This window comes from Anopheles arabiensis, chromosome 3 (genome assembly GCF_016920715.1).
Source record: "Anopheles arabiensis isolate DONGOLA chromosome 3, AaraD3, whole genome shotgun sequence".
NCBI classification, from domain to species: domain Eukaryota; kingdom Metazoa; phylum Arthropoda; class Insecta; order Diptera; family Culicidae; genus Anopheles; species Anopheles arabiensis.
This window is the reverse complement of record NC_053518.1, coordinates 35,333,454-35,353,042: the sequence shown is the minus strand read 5'-3', so window position 1 is coordinate 35,353,042 and position 19,589 is coordinate 35,333,454. Positions and strand designations below refer to the sequence as shown.

The following is a 19,589-nucleotide window of genomic DNA, read 5'->3' as shown; positions in this document are numbered from 1 at the left end:
CCTGGTGGTGCAGGGTTTTAATGCCGCAGTTTTTGTATGGAGCGCAGGAATCCCACGCGTTTATGAGAGATCGACAGGGCGGGTGGGGCATACAATTAGCATAGCGAGACGGACGGATTGGGATAGCCGTAAGACAAGAGGATTAAAATAGCAAATGCATTGAGCTGCTAAAGCCTGCAACAAAAAAGAAGAAGAAAAAAACGCTCATTTCGCAACATGAAACAGTAACGGAGCGGTGAAGCAGCCGTGTGAGTTAATAAAAATTAACGCCCGCCTTTGCAAAAAATTGCCGTCGTCGCCAATTCATTTGCATCGAGGATGTAAAACATGATGCGCACATGGCTCCAGCGCGAAACACAATACAGCGACGCATTAAAAATAATAGAGCAGAGATAAAAATCGGCACCATAATAATAAAACAAAAAATTGTATAATCTCACATCTCGTGTTGCTGCTGCTGCTGTGACACATTTTGCCCAGTGTGTGGGAAGGAAAATGTCCAGTTTTGCACCAAATGCGCATGGAGACTCAGCTACTACTGCTGCCGCCTCTCCCCGCCACATCGTGTATCGTTTTACGGCGTATGGGTTTTTATTATTTTCCCGCACACTGGACAAATTATAGCGGAGAGAGAGTTTATTTGTTTTAATGGACAAAGCGTCAGAAAATATGTCAGACAGGGGCGCATAAAACTTAAACGAAGTCGTCGCCTCCAACACCCCGCGTACAAGGCTCTCGGCTCCATGGGGCGATCGATTTGATCGCGCGCGCGCACAAGTAAATCAACGTACATATTTCCTTTGCAAACAAACAAGCGCATAATCCTCTCCACCACTGGGACACAGAAATGCAAATGATTGTGCTGCCTGCCATCCAGACAGACAGAGTTATGAAAGTGGTTCCTCCCTGCTCGGTTCGGTTAGTGTGGCAGCAGATATAAAATTAGAACCACCGCAAACACACACATGCACTCATACATTATGTGCTCCATCAGACTGGATGGGAAAAAAGGGAATCGTACAGTCAATTTGGCGACATTTGAGCAGCCTATCGACAAGTATTAAATTACAAATCGCTAAACAACCGACCCGAATTGAGCGTGTCGATAAAAGCGCGACCGGCGCAAAGTGGATCACAACCGGAACCGCAGTAGATAAGCTTCCCCGTTCCCCCAAGAGACCCTGCACAAAGTCCTGCGACAAGAGAGGATGGTTTTTTTTTTGAGTGATGATGGTAAGGGAACATGGGGTTAAATGGACCTATGTTATACAACAATTATTTGCAGTACGCGATACTCCATGTAAGCGAAATCGCAATGCGTGATTACTCTTTATTAGACATATCCATATGTTTTTTGATAATATCGGAACATGAATTGTGGAAAAGGGAAACGAACAGTCTTTAAGAACACCTTAAGTAAATTTTTGTGTCTTTGTTACTTTGAAACGATTAAACTTATTCTCAAATTTATGTTCAGTTTTCTACCATTGTGTATGCTCATTTAATATTTAATTTTTGGATTTTTCTGTTTACTTTCTTTTTTAGTTTTTACTCAGTTAAAAAAATTAATATTTATGTTCGAACTAAATTTGATTAAAAAATTCATAATAATCATTAATATCGATAAATATAACCAAATGCGACGGTAGAATCATCTTGATAAATTGATAAATCAATAAAAAATTTCTATACAGGTACTTCCCGATATACGCTATTAATGCGGACCGTAGACCGTATTTCGAGTATTAGTGTAAGTCGAATTTCGCGATTTTCAGTTAAATTATAACGCTTAAAATGTTTCCTTAAAATTGTAGGTTTTAGCCACTAAATTCGTTATTTGATCTGATTCCAACCGAAGATTACAATGTTTTACCTTTGGAAATGGTTTAGAAATTCCCTGTTGATTGAATTTATTTTGCATTTGACAATTGATGTGTCAAATCGGTACAATTTGCTCAAAGCTGTCAAATTTAGAATATCGCGTATAACGAAACCGCGTACATCGAGTAGGGTATATCGGGGAATACCTGTAGTTTTCATCAAAAGCGAAACTGTTTTAATTTGTTTTAATTTGAAATCCTTTGAAATCCTTTGGACATCGAATTTGTTATAAGTGAAGCAGTTATAAGTTTAAAGAATATACCTTTCAAGACTTTTATTGAAAAATCATTCATTCCAATTGCACAATTTGGATAAATTCTTATTTTCAAGCAAAGCTCCGCTCATATCATGACATTTTCAAATGGGAAAATTACAATAAGAAACGCCTTTTATTTGACTAGTGAACTGTCCTGAATCTGAAACCAACTGGATAGTGTATGCTCATTTAGCTCTCACAATATTTTTGCATTAGATTGTTTTTTAAACATAATTTTATTTTTAAGACGTTTATACATAATTTTATGTATCATAAAACAAGGATCCTTTTGCTAAAATCATTTCCCAAATATCAGTGTCAGTGTATTTATTTCATTTACAGGAAGCTTCAGGGCAAACCCCTCAACATGTCCGTTTGACCCCTTGTTCCCCCCGCACGCCTTTTGTCCTAGCCGGGAATGTCTTTGTACTGCTTCATGCGCTTCACCATCCGAAACCATCTTTTTAAAGCACAGTCAATCCGTTCCATTGTCTTCGTGGTTGAATTTATTCCAATTTCTTTTATTCCCATTGTTCCCACTGTGATTCTTAAATGAAAAAAAAAAAGGACAAATAGCGCAGGAAGACCAAAAAAAATCGAGCAACCCAAAACGAAACCCCACCCCACTCCCAAATCATGCTCGTGAATTCGATATCCCACATCCTCTCGTCGGTCGCCGGTTTGGGTTTTGTTCACACAAATCTAGACCATTTTCATCCACGACTGCGCGAACACACACACACACCGAGAGAGCGAAAAAGATAATCCATTCCTTTTGTGGAGCTCCTTTTTTTGTGGAACACAGATGGTTCTGCTGATGGTATGGACTTTTTTGTTTCATTCCCCTTTTTTCGGCCAGTTGATTCATAGTTTTTTGGCGGATTTTTTGTTTTAACATTGATAGAAGAAGAGAAAAAAAAAACAAATTAACCCCTATATAAGGGAATAAACCATTAACCATCTTACTGTCCTAGAAGAGTGCCATTTGTCTTTGTACCAGGGGCCGTTTTACTGGCGGTTTTGCTGCGCAAATTCGCACACAACGAAAGGGAAACGAGCGCGCGATATTTCAATGTATGGAAATGTGTTCTTTTCTATCGGGGGGGATGCGTTCTATGAACACAACGCCCCCGAAAGAGCACAGAAAAAATAGATTATGAATATAGACAAGCGTGTCCTATTCGTAAATTATTCTTCGCCACCCCCTCCCACCGGTGGTCCGTGCATTTTAGCGTCAATCAATCAGCGCTTAATTGCGCTTTGGTCTACATTTAACGGGATTGGCGCGCTTCCCCATCTCGGAAAATCCAGCGTGTTGTATGCAAACTTATTCCGTTCAACTCTTGCCAGTTGGCTGGCAAAATACGTTCCCCGAAATGGCTATAATTCATCCGGATTAATGTGCCGTGTTTGTTGGTGATTTGTGCCGAGAATCGACCGCCGGGGACACACGCTCTGATCGATTTGGCCGGTCCCAAAAATCGGGCACATTGGCGATGGTCGACACGCGGCATTGGCTAAAAGCTTGCAGAAAGCTTTCATGCAAAAGCAGGTCAAGACGATATCGGGTTTAATGCGCCACTCCATAGCCTACGGTGACTTATTTCTTGAGCGTGCAGTAGTGATTGGCATGGATACACAGGCAAGCACGCACTGGCGGCACCATAAAGCGCAGCTGAGACAGCGAAGGGAGGACCACCTAATTGATGTTGCGACAGGTCATCGTCGTCGCGAAAGGCAAACTTTCTGTATCAATTTCACGGTTAAATCTCACGCACGATCCTTTTTTTATAGGCTCCTCCCTTTCAGAAAAGTGTCGATCGGCGATGCGTTTCCATGTCGATCGAGCGATCGGATTGTAACATCCGATAAATGGGCCAGATTTCAAAACGGAATCCAAACAAGATCGCGCTCGATTGTGCTCGAGATATAGGAGCGAGCCGAGAGGCAATTTCGTAAAGCACTCGCTCTGGCCTGGTTGGGAGATACGCATATAATTTGTTCAACACTTGCCGTGCCTTATCTTGTGGCAATCTGTTCCCCCGAGGGAGGGATGCAAGCAAAGATAGGTAGCAAGACTTCCTGTGCATGTTCTGGTGTTGCTACTTCTTCTGTGCTGCCCCCGGCAGAGCATAAAAGAATCATACACACACAAACACACGCATGAGACACAGAAGAGATTAATCACAATCAGTGGCGGGAGGGCCTTATCTCTCGGGCTCGGTGGAGAGGTTCTCGGGATCTAATTTTTTAATAAAGCAATGAACTAATTTTGAAGCACATTATTCACACTGTTTGTATTGCACCGCTCCCGCGAGCTTCCTCTTGCATGATGATGATGATGATGCAAGTGATGATGATGCTTTTACAACGCTGGAGATAGAAAAAAAAAACGGGGAAGATTCGTTGGAGCGTCTGCAGACATCCAGAAATCGGAGCGTCCATCGTCCGTTCGGCTTTGCTTTGTGTGTCATTTGAAACCGACCGAACCGAACCGGCAGTTGGGTGGTCAGGGGTCAGCAAAAAGGGTCATGTATCGATGATTGATTTTAGGGCTTCTTGAATAGGGAAATTTTGATGAAAAACTCATGCAAAGTTGAAACACTTTTTCAATGTAATTTAGTAGGGTAAATGTACCAATAGGGGTGCAATTTGTGGGGGTTCAAATGTGTTTTAATTGATTTAAAGTGTCAGGAAGGTAAATTTATGAATATTTTAACACATAGCAATTGGAATATGTTTTATCTTTGCAATCACAACCATTTTTAACATGAAACACATCAATTTTACGAAAAAAAATACATATTTTTGGGACTGTTTCTTTGTACCTGTAATGGTGGTATGGTTCCTATAGTCGTCGTATTGTGTTCCTTTAGTGGTGGTAAACAAAGATACCTCCAAAACAGTGTATAATGTCAATGAAACTTAGTTTGGAAACTGTTTTCGTATTAACATCAAGGATTACTGCCATAATAATGATTTCTTGCGTAATTTGATGAAAAAAATGTATAAATTTGATTGATGAAACAATTGCCTAAGCTAATGCACCTGTCGTCAACCCATACCCGGAAGAGAATGCTTGATTTGAGGTCGATTTTTCACTCAGCCAGATAAGCGAATTTTGACCTTTGTTTGGTAAATAACTTACAGAAAACTCATTTCTGTTGCTTATTTTAATGAAAACAGTATGACATGTCAAAAATTTCGTCGAAAAAAAATCTAAACAATGCATACAAGAAATTATTTGGTTTTGTATTGTAGCTTAAGTTATTGAATAATTTTGGACTTATTTTGGACAATTATATTTTATCCAATGATGCTTTTCCAATTTATTTTTTTTTAATTTACATTCTTACTTCATATTATTGAAATAGAAAAGTTTTTAAAAGATTTTTCTTATCAGAAGTAATGAATCTACTTATAAACTTAGATGTTAGAGCTTTTTTTAAAAGAAAGTTTAGTTTTATCACTTTTGCCTTATCACTTTTGTTTTATCCAGTGATCCAACCTCTATGTAATCGAGTAGTTTGCACCGCAAAAAGTGTCAGCTAATTTCCAGGATTTTTCCTGAATTTCCAATTCAACTGTCATATCAACTGTTGAAGACTTTCCTGCTCCCAATGATCCACTTGTTTGCCGGCCACTGGACTGGTCGGTTCCTGTTTATACTATCCACGCGATCTAGTAAATAGGGGGCTAGGGACGACTTTCCAGTCTGTGGACATACGGTAGCCACCAAACGGCTTCCAAACAAAAACCCATCACAGAACGTCAACACCAAACCTCGCACTCTAGGAACTCTCGGGCTCAGTGGATGGAGCAGCCGGGGCCCTAGCGACTATTAATATTAATTACAACCCCATACACACATAGCGCACTGCGCACCGTGGCGGCCCCTTTGCTGGACCGTATTCGTGTTCGATGCGCTTGGGTCATGTTGTTATGGTTTTTCTCTGTAACGCCACTCCCAACTCGGGGACAGGGAAGCAACGAGCAACTGTTTTTTCCTTTGTAAAGGAAGGTACTGAGGGGGGAAAAAAGTCATGCACCAGTTTTGAAACTTTTTGCTTTTGCTAATGCATTGCAGTGGGACACCTCCAAGCTCCTTCTGCTGCTTCCCCCTATTATGATAGGAGAGTGCAGTCACCAGATAAGAGTTGTAATTAATCCAATTTACTAACATTCTCGCTGTTTATCGCGCCCTCCTTTCTCCACTGCTACTTCCATGTTCGCTATTTTCTCGCCCACTTTGGACTAGAGGAGATACTACTACCTTCTGTGTTAGGGCCACACACAACCACACACGCTTATTATCTTCCCTTCCGAGTTAACAGCGAAACAGAATGTGAATCGTTGTTTTTTGTTCTATTATTTACTCAACATTCTTGGAGGCGCTGGAATGCACATATGTGGCCATGTGTGTGTATTTGTGTGTTATAGAATTTGGGGCTTTTTTGCTCCCGTTAGTAACAAAAACACATTCTTTCGTGGCCGCCACCACTTACTCGGAGGTGCTCAACTGTCCAATGCCGGTCCAATGATGATGAAGATGAAGATGATGTACTTGTGCAAACGACAGGACGGGAAGATGAGAGAAAAAAGCCCGGCATATTTTGTGGTTAATTCAAATTAATTGCCTTCCCAATGAGTACGCATGCCAAATGTAATGGTGGGATGAGGGATTGGGACAAAAACTGTGTGCGTGTGTGTGTGTGTGACTGCTTCTCATAACGAATTATCGCTGTCGATGAACCGTGGTTCAAGTGGCGCATTAAATCACACGCCCGACGGCAAACATGGTTAAGCGCAAAGAGCCCCAAAGAGAACACTTTGCTCTGTCTGTTTCTTTCAATTTTTTATTTTATTTTTTGCTTCGATTCCGTTCCGTTCAATTTTAACGTCATCGTCGTCGAAAACCGGCGACTCATCTTGCAACTCAAATGAAATTAATTGATCGTTACCAGGGCTGATGAAAAAAGATGATGAAAACTCAATGTGAAGGGGAGAGAGAGATGTTTCATAAATTTTGTATAATGCTCCCACCGCGTTGCTGGCCAGGATTAGCTCGTGTCATGTTGGATGCAATATCTAAATATAAACCACGCAAACTAGAAGAGTCAACGAAAGGAAAAATGCCTCTCTTGTTGTCTCTCTCTCTCTTGCTCTAAATTAATAAGGTTTTTTTTCTATTGTCACGGTGGGTTGTTGCTACAATTTAACCGAACTTTGTTGTACTAGGAATGAAAAAGAGGCAATGATGACAGGTTAATGCCACTAGAAGGAGCGGTGGATTATATTAATGCACTCAATTTGAAGGGGGTTATTTAGAAAGAAACAAGAGGGGGAGAAAAAGGACATTTTGCCAAAACGATTAACACCCAAACGGACCGATGTTTATTTAGCGAAGATCACAAGATCGCTCTGAGATGGTTTTTTCCCATCTTATTCTTGTAATCCTTGGGTTCAACGACAAGCAAACTACAAGAGGATGTCGTGAATTAACCACCAAGACGTGTGCCTTTAAATCAACAGTGGAGGATTTAAATAAAATCGGGGGAAAATAAGAAGTAACAGGAAAAACATACTAAATTCCCACGTCGTGCGCGCTGGGAAGAGCATACAATATATTGACCTCTTTTATGCCCTCCGGTTGTGTGTGTGAGTGCAATCAAGATGAGTCATTTTTTGTCTGTTTTTTTTCGATTGCATGATAAAAATTCTTTCAGCAAGGTTCTCGGGCAGAGTTCAACTTGAAAAGGAAGTGAAAAGAATTTTAACCGTTCATTTGTTTTGTGTGTGTTTTTTTCTTTACAGGGAGAAGCATGAATTGCGAAATTACCTTCAAGATGAGGTAATGCTTATTCTTGGTCTTATTAAATCATCTTCCACCTAGCCAAAGCAAACGAAATCGTGATTGATGAGCTTGATGAGTTGTTGATGCACTTTAACAAACAATTGGGCGTGCAATACAATATGGCATATGATCATGATTTGTACGATCGGCTGCATGTTGAAATACCCGACCGGCACAGAAAAAGTGGGCAACAAATTAAGCAATCCAACGAGAACGATTAATATCTCAATCTGACAAACGTTCCCTTAATGCCTTTGCCTTTGTCAATAAGCAATTGGTTTGTTTCGTCGATCACTATCTGCAACCGTCAAAGGTCAAAATCAAAGGCAAATATTGAAACATCGGCATACCAATTACACAACACGTGGTTGTTGTGCGGTACTGAAAGGGGATTTGCCTGTGCCCGCTCTGCCCCAAAGGAAACCTGAAATTGAAATGTTTTGCCTTCCCCGCGTTTGTTGCTGCTGCTAATAGTGTCAAATTTGTCTTACAAGCCCGGCCCGACAGGCAACAAATGCACCTGCACAGGCTGCAGTCACCATCCTCGCTGGCTGGTGGTTGCCTTTTTCTACAACTATTTTATCGTGAATGTGCAACCAAGAATCATGAGCTCTTTCATAGGGGTACATTCAAACTAGCTTGACTGCATGCAGAGGGAAGGGAGAAGAGAAGTGGCTGAACAGGAAAAAAGGTAAAGCAACAACTTAATGCTTCTCGTTTTTTGTGTAATAAGTGCATATGGGTTTCTGCACTTTCTTTCGGAAACCATTCATGCTGCGAAAAAAAAGAAGCATTTAAACAGCGAGCCCCATTTAAAATGCACACGAGAACTACTCTCACTCATATGCCGAGATTTGCAATTTTGTTTACATTTCTTCTACATTTTCTGCATTGGTATTGCGCGTATGCTGGTGCTGCTGCTGCTACTGTATGCTTAGAATGTGTATTTTAGTACTTCGACCGACGGAGAATGCCGTCCGTGAAGTGGAGCTACGACTGTGTTTACCTTTATTCATGAGTGTACACCGTTGGGATGCGCCTGCTGCTTGGTTGGCGATAAGGTAATTTATTCCACACGGTAAGACTATCTTGATTCTTGAATTTTAACGGGCATCGTTTTTTCCCCCGTACATCATCTTGGTTTAAGCCTTGGTTTTTTGCAAGTATTTTTTCTCTGAAGAACATGATTTACATGTTGGCGAAAGTTCAAGTGATGTTTTGGTCGTGAGAAGATCGACAGATGTTTGTTTGGACGTATGTTTGTGTTTTTTTGCCTATTTTCATGCTCAATTTACGCAATTTGAATAATGTATTGTTGAAGCATTTTTATGAATATTGTTATCGATCGATCGTGCTTGAAGCATCAATTTTGTATTCTTATTAGATATCAACATATCTCAAAAGGTAATTTAAATTAAATATTTATTATTGTCTTGTCCTACAATTACTGTTCATTTCCTTCAAATAACATATATCTTACGAAACTTCCGATATATTACCCTTTTCCTGTCAAATTGCACTCTCTTCGCACGTATCTCGTCCAGTGTAAATGCCCCCTTCACACATCATCGCAACGGCCCAAAGTCCTAACAAGCCACCAACAAAAAGGCATTCAAAGGGAACGAGTTTCTGCAGTCCCGCTAATTACTCTGCTAATATGATTTACCGAGGCTTTTCCTTTCACTTGCATCCCACCACCCGAGAGGGGCAGGTTTCGCTTGGTTGTTGGTTGGATTCCTCCCGCAGGGTTTCCTTCCCACAGTATTCCCCCCCATCAAACTCTGACCCATCCCACGATCCATTCATCGTGATCTTACAATTACACCCGACATAACTCTATTTCTCATCCTCTCTGTTTGTGTGTGTGTGTGTGTGTGCAAAAATGTCACTTGTCTTGCCCACGATCGCGAACCACCGGTTTGCCTGAGTTTTCAAAAACAGACTGGCGAAGACTTGCCCGTTGAGTTAATAAAGTGAAAATGAGGATCTCTTTAATCGAGCGCATCGCACCACACACCGACAACCTTGCGGACCTTTTGGCTGACGTGGAGGATCATTCTTCTTCGAAGCTAAAATTCGCTTCACAGTCCATTGATTTAGGTACGGTCCTTCACACAACAATTGCACTTCACTTTTTGCTTCCCTCTCGAACCGCGAGTGCGAGTGCAGTCGTTCGCAAGTACACGCGCAAATTGCAAAATTCCTTCGTTTTTTTTTCTCTCTTGCAGATCGAACCCATGCGTCACCCCGTGCGCGAGCAAAGTAGCCAGTCCGCGCCGCGCGCCATGCCTGCGCCATGTCATCATTTGTCGGAGGTTTACTGACTTTAATGATGACACTTTCTTTGCACAGCTGCCACAACGGTACGAGGCATCGGGTTGCTGCATCGCGGGGCAAGTTTCGCGAAGACGCTCGTTTTCTTCTCGCAAAAAACGTACCTTCTTGCTGTTTGCTTGCCTGCCTGGTAGTGGTGTGGTGGTGGTGGTGCAGGAGACACCCCGTAGGGCTTCACTCTCAGCAGGGAAGCGGCACCGGTTGTGGCAGTGTCATAAAAATTAGCCACATTTGTCTGCCGCCGGTCTCGCTCTCGATCGCCGCTTCTGGTGGTGCACACCACGCCGAACGGTTTCGAACGGTCAATATTTAAGCAAAATTATGCATGCAAAATTGATAATTGTATGCCATCATAAACGCAACGGCGCGCTTTTTGAAGCATCCCGCGTGTCAGCCAGCGGTCGAAACAAAAGCGCAAAAGCCCGGCAATTCAACAAGAAAAAACAAGGCACAAACTGCGAACAAACGCAACTCATTCCGTATGCAAAACCCCCTTGTATGCATGCCGAGGTGGGAAGAAGGACCCTTTTGGATGCCTCCTCGGTATGCGTGATTTGCGGGCACTGTGGATAAACAGTCGCGGCAAAAGGTTAACGCAGGCAAGAGGTGTGCAAATCCCTTTGGACATTTGGACGTGCACGCGTGAAGGTGACTTATGTGGCCCGCACGATCGCTCCATTAAGATGCTTTATGCGCCTTCCCCTCCTCCCATTGGTGTTGAGGGTGGTGGATGATCGTGCACCCCAAAAACAATTCCCCATTCAACTGTCAACCGACGGGCGAAAGTGTGTGTGTGTGTGTCCCTTGCGTACGTACGCAACGCCTCTCAAGATGACTCAATTTACCTTCGCGTCTTATCTCCCTTTGGTGTGGTGCCCATTGGGCGAGTGCGCGTCCGGATGAGTTATCGCGCTGTGGAGAGGTGGAAGGGGGGGGGGGGGAGGAGGAAACAACACACATTTTCGCACCCAATGAAGCACGCACACGGAATGGAAAGTGAGTCATGGTTCCACTTTGTAAAAATCTTCTTGCAATCGGCTGTGCGCACCACACGACGGTGTTTCATATTTCGCGCCTTTCAATGGTCGGTGCTTATCAGGCCGGGTCAGTTGCAAGTGGCAGGCAGGTCATCTCATCTGCCCCCGTGGGGCGGTGATCGTTTCTAATGCGGCAGATCGCTTCAACCACAAGTAGGTGAATAATTTCCCCAGAACGCGATTATTGCACAATTGTTATTTTGCGTGTTCAAAAACAGATCTTGGAAATTCCCGCTTGAGTCATTATTAAAAATAATGAAAAGGAATGCCGTCCTAGATCTGCTCCTCCACATATTATACTCTATATTTGTTTACTCTAGCCGCTTTACCAAGTAGCCGGCATTGAATCAAACTCACGATCACTATAATTAACGACTGATAGGGTTTTGTTGCAGATTGTACGTCACTGATTGAACGATGATCTTGTACTACAAACTAGCAAAGCTCGATCGATCAGAGTTTAACAAGCACGTCATTATAGCTGCCCCCGTCATGAGTCATGAGGATCTAATTTCAGAGGTAATCATAGCAAGGCTCTCGGTGAAGCATCATCACCATCATCAGCTAATCGATCTTGTAAGGAATATTGTAAGGTTATAAGGCTTGATCTTCAGGTTTCTTGAGGTGAAAACATGATTATCAGGAGATCTTCTGAAGTGATCATTTATATTACCCGTTTTGATATCCAGCATGAATCTTATTTAAGCCTTCTATCTATTCTACGAGTAGTGTTCGGAGCACACAGTCCAAGCCCTGGTTCTGATGATCCAATTGATAAGGAGTCCTATTAATCTTCAACTTGAGCTTTTCTGAAGATTCCACGTCCATGATATTCATAAAGTCACGTCTCTAACTAAATATTGAGCATTGTTGACTGCAAAGATCTTAACGCACATCTGAATTCAAAGAATCACTTTGATGTTCTTCAATCCACGTTCTAAGCCAAGATCTAGAATGTAAATCTTACTGATGTGGATTTAGACGCTTTGGGAAGCAGTTACATGCCCTTAGGAGATATAAGGTTTTAAAAATGTTCCAAATCAACCAAATTTACCACAAAAAGCAATACAAACTTCTTTTTTTGTGGTGAAAATCTTGCTTATTTCATGTGGAACTTCTACGCTGCTTAAAAGCTGCATAAGAGCTGTCCTTGGTACGATGATTAATAATGGCTGTTTCAAAACGCTACAATGTAGCAATTTTGGGTGTGATGTACCTGTTTCCCAATTTGCCCCTCTTTCCGCTACCTACCTCATACTGTTCCACGCATCCTTGAAGCTTCCCTGCTCGAACCAATGCCTCCGCTCGTTCGAGAAGGAGCGTGACGAACCGATGATCGGGCCCACTTCCTCCTCCGAACCATCGGCACCCGTTTTCCGATGGTGCTTGTAATGCTGCGCATGATGCGAGCGAGGATGCTGCTGCTGCTGGTGATGATGGTGATGATGATGATGACTGTGATGTTGCGCTTTTTGCTGCTGCTGCTGCTGCTGCTGATCTGCCCCTGTCACGGTATGCGCCCGGTACGGGTCCCGTTCGGCGGCGGCCACCAGCGTCGATTCCGTCGAAGGATTTGGCAACTTTGCTGGCCGCTGTTTCAAGTAGTGCTGCTCATGCCGAACGTGATGCATGCGGTACCGGCCCGCTGCCGGGGGGTCGCGGCCAGGCTCCCAGCGCATTAAATTGGCCGGCGCCGGCGGAATGTTGCTGGCAGAGGCGGAGGAGGAGGAGGACGGTACGGACCAGGCGACCCGATTTGCCGTCCCCTCTCCACCGCCCGCCACACCCAGCCACTCGTCACTGTCGTCGTCATAATTAATGTCACTGTCACCGGCGGCCCCGACCGCCGACGCCGCATCGACGAAGCCGACACACATTTTCACTTTCAAAAATAAATGCAGAAGCAGCAGAAACCGAAAGGCCGCACTTTTCGTAATCGCCATGGATGATTTCATGATTAACCCCGGCTCAGACAAACACAGAACAACGAACACACACACACGACACACGACACTTAGACACACTGATTAGCACACTTGCACGAGCACTTCGGGACAACGCTCGCGTGTAGCCTTGCGCGGGTTTTTATTTAAATTCACTGTATAGATTTTTATTCCGAATGATTATGTTTCACTCTGCTTTACGCTCCTTTCGTCAAAGCCAAAACGAAAGAAATTTTGAAATAAATACGGGACCGGCACTTTAGAACGCACACGTGTTCTACACACGCAAACACTTGTCACTCGGCACGTGGAGCCCACCTTGTCTGCGGCTCTGTCAATCATCGATCAATCAGATCGAAAGCGAGGCAAATGGGTAGGGGGGGGAGGAAACGAGATCACGCTCTTCTTCTTTTACAGTATAAACACATCAGGCACACATGTGTGTGCTCAAAAAAAGGAAAATGAGGGAAATGTGTACTTCTCTCCTCGCTGACTCACTCTTTCTCCTTTCTTTTCACTCGCACTAACCGATCCGTTTGGTTTATTCCTGACCAAGTTTCAGCCCAAGATTCTTTAATTGCACTCGCCTCATACACGTACTGCACACAGCATTTCTCCTGCAAAGATCGATCGGAACGCATTGGAGGTGGAACGAGAATTTACCTTCAGCAGCACCACCGAGCGGACCCAGTTTCCATTGCTCCGAATTCCGCTTCACCTCAATGATAACGATCCTCCTCTGTCTGCGCTCACTCTGCTCGCGCGGGTGCGAATTGACATTAAGCACTGCGTGGGTTTGTAGGTTTAGGATGGTATTATAACAATTTTTTGTTTAATTACACTCACTTTTTAAGGGAGAATGATTTATTTCAAAAGGCGAGAAGCTACAGTTAAATAAGGGTATCAATAAGGAATATTTAATAATGATTCACTTTCACAAATTGTAGCAAATTGCGTGTGTGATCTTTAACGTGTGTCCATTTTTCGTTGCACATTACCGCTTTCCCCCCCAAAAAAAAAGTAAAAGTGCATTATGAGCTAAGTTCGAAAGCCTCCATCTTTCAATACACGATTGTATTGCCTTTCTTTTGGTTGAGCCACAAACTTTACAATGGTTTTTGGTTTTTGCCCGCAAGCATTAACGCAGCTGTGCTTTATTCGGGCGAATGAAAAAAAGAAACATTATCTGATGTGAAAATTATGAAAAGAACGGGCCAAAACACTGATGTATTTAAAATAAAATAAAAACAACAAACAATCAATGAATAATGCAACAACGCGCGCGCACACACACAGCACAACGGAACGCAATCCCCGTTAACGATCGTGATTATTTATAAAATCATCTACCTCATCCGTTCTCCACTGTGGCTGGGCGAATTGGGCGAAAAGAACAAGCAACACAAGAAGCAGGGCGCATAAGGATCGAAATAAAATATTGGGATCCTTGAGCGGTTCAGGACGGCCTGGGAGGACAGGAGGGAACACTGTCTCTTGAAGCAAGCCCCAGCCACAAACACACACAGGGGCAGACCACGTTTTAATCATACAAAAAATTAACAACACCGCGTATCACTGACAAGATTTAATCTGTTTTTTTTGTTGCTTCCGTCGCAGTCTTAAGCACGGACTGAGCAGAAAATTCACTTTAAGCTGGCCAAACAACAGTGGATAAGTAAACGAACGGTAATGTGATGAAAACGGAGGGCCGAAAAAACACGATCACATTTACGGGGTTTTTACTAAAGTACACACATAATCACTTACTCTCGATCGAAACCAATTCGTGGTGGACTGAGAAAAAGAAGAAAAAAAAAATGGTACTGCACCCGGCCAGAAGGACACTTCTACACTTCACACGCCACCGTCTTAGCTCCGCTACCACTCCCTACTGCCACCTGAAAATCTGGAAAGGTGGTGAGATAATATGCTCACGCTTCAACGCAAACCCAGGGGGCGAGGGGGTGGATTGCACACGGCCACAGACAGCACAATAAATTCATTCAAGCGTATGATTTGATTTGAATCACATTTCCACTCACGCTGACCTTTCTTCCTTCTTGCGTTCTTTATGTTCTCGCGCAATCTTCACAATCGCTTTCTTTCCCATCCGCTAATTCCACTCCGTTTACGCTTTGTTAACGTATTTTTTTAACGTTTTCCTTCTTTTTTTCCTTAACCAATCTCAACTCACACAATGCTTGAATTCTTGAACTTCACACACATTCGATATCCTTTTGGTGTTTTTTTTGCTGTTGCTGTTGCTACATTTTTGTGTACGAGGAGCGTGCTCCTTTGTAGCGGGTGATGTTAGCCGTACGCGATTCTTTACGTACCCCGGGATGTGATGTGATGAAGAAAATCGAGCCTGCCTCGAGCTCTCGAGGACGGTCTGTACGCGCGCGAAAACCCGACGTATCTGGTCGAGGAAGTCTGTAGAAATAGCTGAAGAGAGCGACCGCGCTGCTCTCGTTTGCCGTGTGCCGGGCCGAACGAGTGCGGGTTGGATGAAAAGTGACCTCGTTTTGGTGGTGGATCGTTCGGTTGTGGCTGCGGTTCATTTCAAGCCAGTATTGTGTGTGAGTTATTTTCCGAGTTGTTACGAGGAGTTTAATTAAAATTTTAATACATTTACAGAATAAGTATTCAAAATCGATTGTAATATAAATGCTTATTCTAATCGTTTCGTTCTTGACTTTTGTCTTGGGTTTTTGTCTTCAGTTCGTATAAGTCAACCTGTGTTGGTTTTGTGATATCTTCCCAAGTGACATTTGATCGAAATTGTTTTTCCATATCTGATCGATTAGTACTAGATACGCTTGAAATTGTGAATTTGTGTGTGATCAAGTGTGTTGAAAGTGCCAAGATTTGGTGTGTTCGTAAATTAGAAGTTCCTCTATCGATGGACGATGCCGTCGAGCTCATTTTTCATTCATAGTTATGGTTTGTTGATGAAAAATAAAAGCTAATTTTGTGTTACGTTATTTTAAGAAAAATGGATATTATTTAAGTATAAAATGGAAACATGGCCAACTATAATGATAGCAAATATCATTTCCGAGCGAATCAAGTAGAAAGTAACGAAAAAGCCGCATCACAGTTGATTTTAACTGGACTTTTTTTCTGAATTCCCTTAAACTGGTGCAGTTTAAGGCGCCAGTTTAAGGGACTTTGCTCAAATTCCCGATTGTTTGTGCTCGAAAATGTCAATTGGGTTAAGACTTTAGGCTTTTTTCGATCATTAATTAATATGAAGTTGTGTTCGTAACGATACGTAGCGATAGATAACTCATGATAATGAATGGAAAATCATAAGTTTTTAGTAGAAATAAGCTCTGTTTGTGTACTTTTGATATAATCGTCTATGAGTAATTGTTACGAAATAGTAATAATGGATTATAAAAAACATGAAACTTTTTTGTTCATTTATCATTCAAAGTATTGTTCTTCCTCTTGTTATTTGGTCGGTCTAGGTCTTCCTTAAGCCTCTAGTGGGTTAAATTTGTTTATCCGGGGTTTGAACGTATGCTTGGTATGTTATTAGATCGTACTAATTTACGACAGTCTCTCGACATTGGCCCTCTAGTATTGTTCTGTAGAATAGATAAATATTTCAAAATGCCACCAATTGTTTGCATTGTATTAATTATAAGCAACAACTCTGTGATTTGTTGGTATCCATACGGGTCTAGAACCAGTAACGTCAATGTGTTTAAGTTGTGCGAGTTGAAGACGATCAGAAATTTTCTGCATTCAGTTCTGTAAACACGTGCCTTTTTTTCTCTAAAGTTGTAAACGATTAAAATAAAATGCCAAGTAACTTTTCATTCCTCCCTCGTTCGGGATGAACGAGAAGACAGGAGATACAGCAAAAGTCTCCCGTAGCTTAAAATCTCATGAGAATGCTAAGCCAAGAGAGCAGCATTGTAAAGCGTTTTTGGTGCGTTCAATGTTCATTTTCTGATAGTCAATGATTCAATGAAACTAACGTCTATTTAGTAACCTTCATATTTATAAGTTGTTATCATTAGTACAAACAATTTTCTTTTTTCCCTGTTAAGTGTCTGTTACTTTTTCTATTCAAATGCTCTTCATTCCGCATGATAAGCTGTTGGCGAAGTAGGCTATCATTCAAAAATCGTGAGAGAGATGTTCACTGTGAGAAAGAGAGCCCCATCTGTAGCTGCTCTCTCGCTCGCCGGACCCGAAGATCCATGCCAGCATCCCGTCCGCGGTAGGGATGAAGATGCTGCGGAGCCGCATCAACATGACCATATGTTTTGAATGAATTTTTGAAAGGGGAAGTTGTGTGAAATTCACTGTGGTGTTCATCTGTCGGCGAGGAATGCAAATTAGAATTAATTTTAAAGTATCTCTCGGCCATTTCGACAACACTAGGGAATAGTTGCAATCATTGGGTATTTAGTATTAGTGTGATACGTGTATTTGAAGCTATTTTGGAAGTTGTTCCTCTAAAACAAGTAATTTGAACTAAATAAGGCATAAATATCCCAACAGTTACAAGATAACCAAGCAAAACGGTGGAGTTAGTCCCATCTCAAAACAAGAAGAAGCGAACAAACCCCAATCCAAAGTAGCACAAAAGCAAACGTTATCTCTCGCACAAGTTTTACATTGCAGCCACCAGTTCCTGCTCCACCCTACTACACTTCACCCTCTACAAACTGTAATTGAGATCTTCCATTCCCCCCGCTCCCAACAGCTTCCGGGCGTCCCATCCCAAAGGCAAGAAGTAGCACACACGCACACACGTTCCATCGTTACGGGAACATCGTCCGTATCGAAAGACGACCCCTCCAATAAACCCCAAAAAAGTAAGCCTCCCATTTACCCCGATTTTAATCTTAAATCCATCTTCGAATCAAACCGATGAATCGATCCCCCCACCGAGCAGCGGCGGCTTGTCGTTAAACGACCTTTTCGCCGTGTTCCATATCCTTCCTCCGGTAAAATCGACACCCCAAAACCAGCTCCAAAGCGAAAATACGGCAACAATCTTGTCTCCCATTTCACGACGACACGATTCTGACGCGTACACGCATCGCGTTGACATTCGGTGGAAGATGGAACCCAGATGGGTGGTGCGGATTTGAAAGCGCACACGCCACCGCCTACCGAAGGCGGGACCGAAAAACGCCCCAAAACACGCCACGCCATGGCCACCCAGGAACGTGTCCCATCATCATCATCGCCCAGGCCTTTCTGAGATGCTTCATTAGCGCGTAAGCCACACGGCAAAGTGGAGAGGCGCCCCGAGCGGACTAGCACACTCCGGCTGTGGCCAAAAACCAAAGGCAGAAAACAGAAAACCTCGTAAAACGTGTGGCATCATGTTACGCGCTCTTGGTTGTGCTGCCTGAGGCATCTTGGCTGCTCGCCGTTCGCGTGCGGGCGTGCGTTTTGCCCCTTCATGACCCATAACAACGTGCTCGGTCGGATGTTCCCAGCGCGCACGCACGCACGAATGTTCCTTGGAACAGCCGAAAGCGCATTGGAATGGCGGATTCAGAGCAAGTGCGCGCCTCCATTTGAGGATGCGTTTCTCAGTCGTCCGACCCGACCCGACACGTAGGAAATTTTGCGTTTATCCTCGAGCATAAAACCTCCCCCCCCCCATTGCATCTGGCACGCGCGTAGGCCCCCGACGAGTAAGTGGAAAGCCCGGGCCATCCAGGGAAAAATACGACCCAACCTTCTTCATCATCATCATCATCATCGAAGGTAAGGTAAGGCTTCTGATCGGGGGGAGAAGATTTCGCAAAAGTACTTTCGTATTTATTTTCATTTATTGGTTTGTTTTTGCGCACTATCGCTCACTCGGAACACCTGGCTGGACGACTTCGGTGTGTGTGTGTGCGTCCGTCTTACATTCTGGTCGTCTAATCGTTCCATTTAGATGCATCCCACTCCAGCGGAAGACACGGGGCTGTGATGATTAACGATCAATTCGCATGTTTACGCGATACGCAACAGGCCTGCTCTGCTTGCGAGCAACGAGTGTCGTTGCTATGAGTCTATCCCGGCCATAGATCCTGGTGATGATTATGGTAACGACCTTTACGCTACTAGATTCGTTGGTGCCATCTTCCCTCCCCGAGTGGCCTTAAACTTGAGCAAATGCAGCTCTGGTGGCTGCGATGAGTAACGAACGAATGAACTTGTGAGTGTGTTTTTTTATTCCTCTTCTTCTTTCCGCTGCATGTTGTAAAACTATGCACGTAATGTAAATGGCATTTCATTGGAAGTCGTTTTGAACTCTCCGA

The 19,589-nt window shown here is 43.1% G+C and overlaps 1 protein-coding gene across 11 annotated transcripts in view; it reads right to left on the bottom strand.

Annotated features, from left to right (window-relative positions):
- LOC120904089 (LIM and SH3 domain protein Lasp-like) overlaps positions 1-15,750 on the bottom strand; it is a 52,887-nt gene extending 37,137 nt beyond the window's left edge. Inside the window, exons 1-3 of one of the 11 annotated variants that reach the window (XM_040313841.1) lie at positions 15,642-15,731; positions 14,152-14,189; positions 12,614-13,922 (exon numbers count right to left, since the gene is read on the bottom strand). In XM_040313841.1, coding sequence (XP_040169775.1) covers positions 12,614-13,317 — 704 coding nt within the window. In that variant the 5' untranslated portion in view covers positions 13,318-13,922; positions 14,152-14,189; positions 15,642-15,731. Of the gene's footprint in view, positions 1-12,613; positions 14,190-15,072; positions 15,100-15,499 lie in introns of those variants that run through there. The other 10 variants (XM_040313842.1, XM_040313844.1, XM_040313840.1 and 7 more) reach the window with 10 other exon arrangements.
- Positions 15,751-19,589: the final 3,839 nt, after the last annotated feature.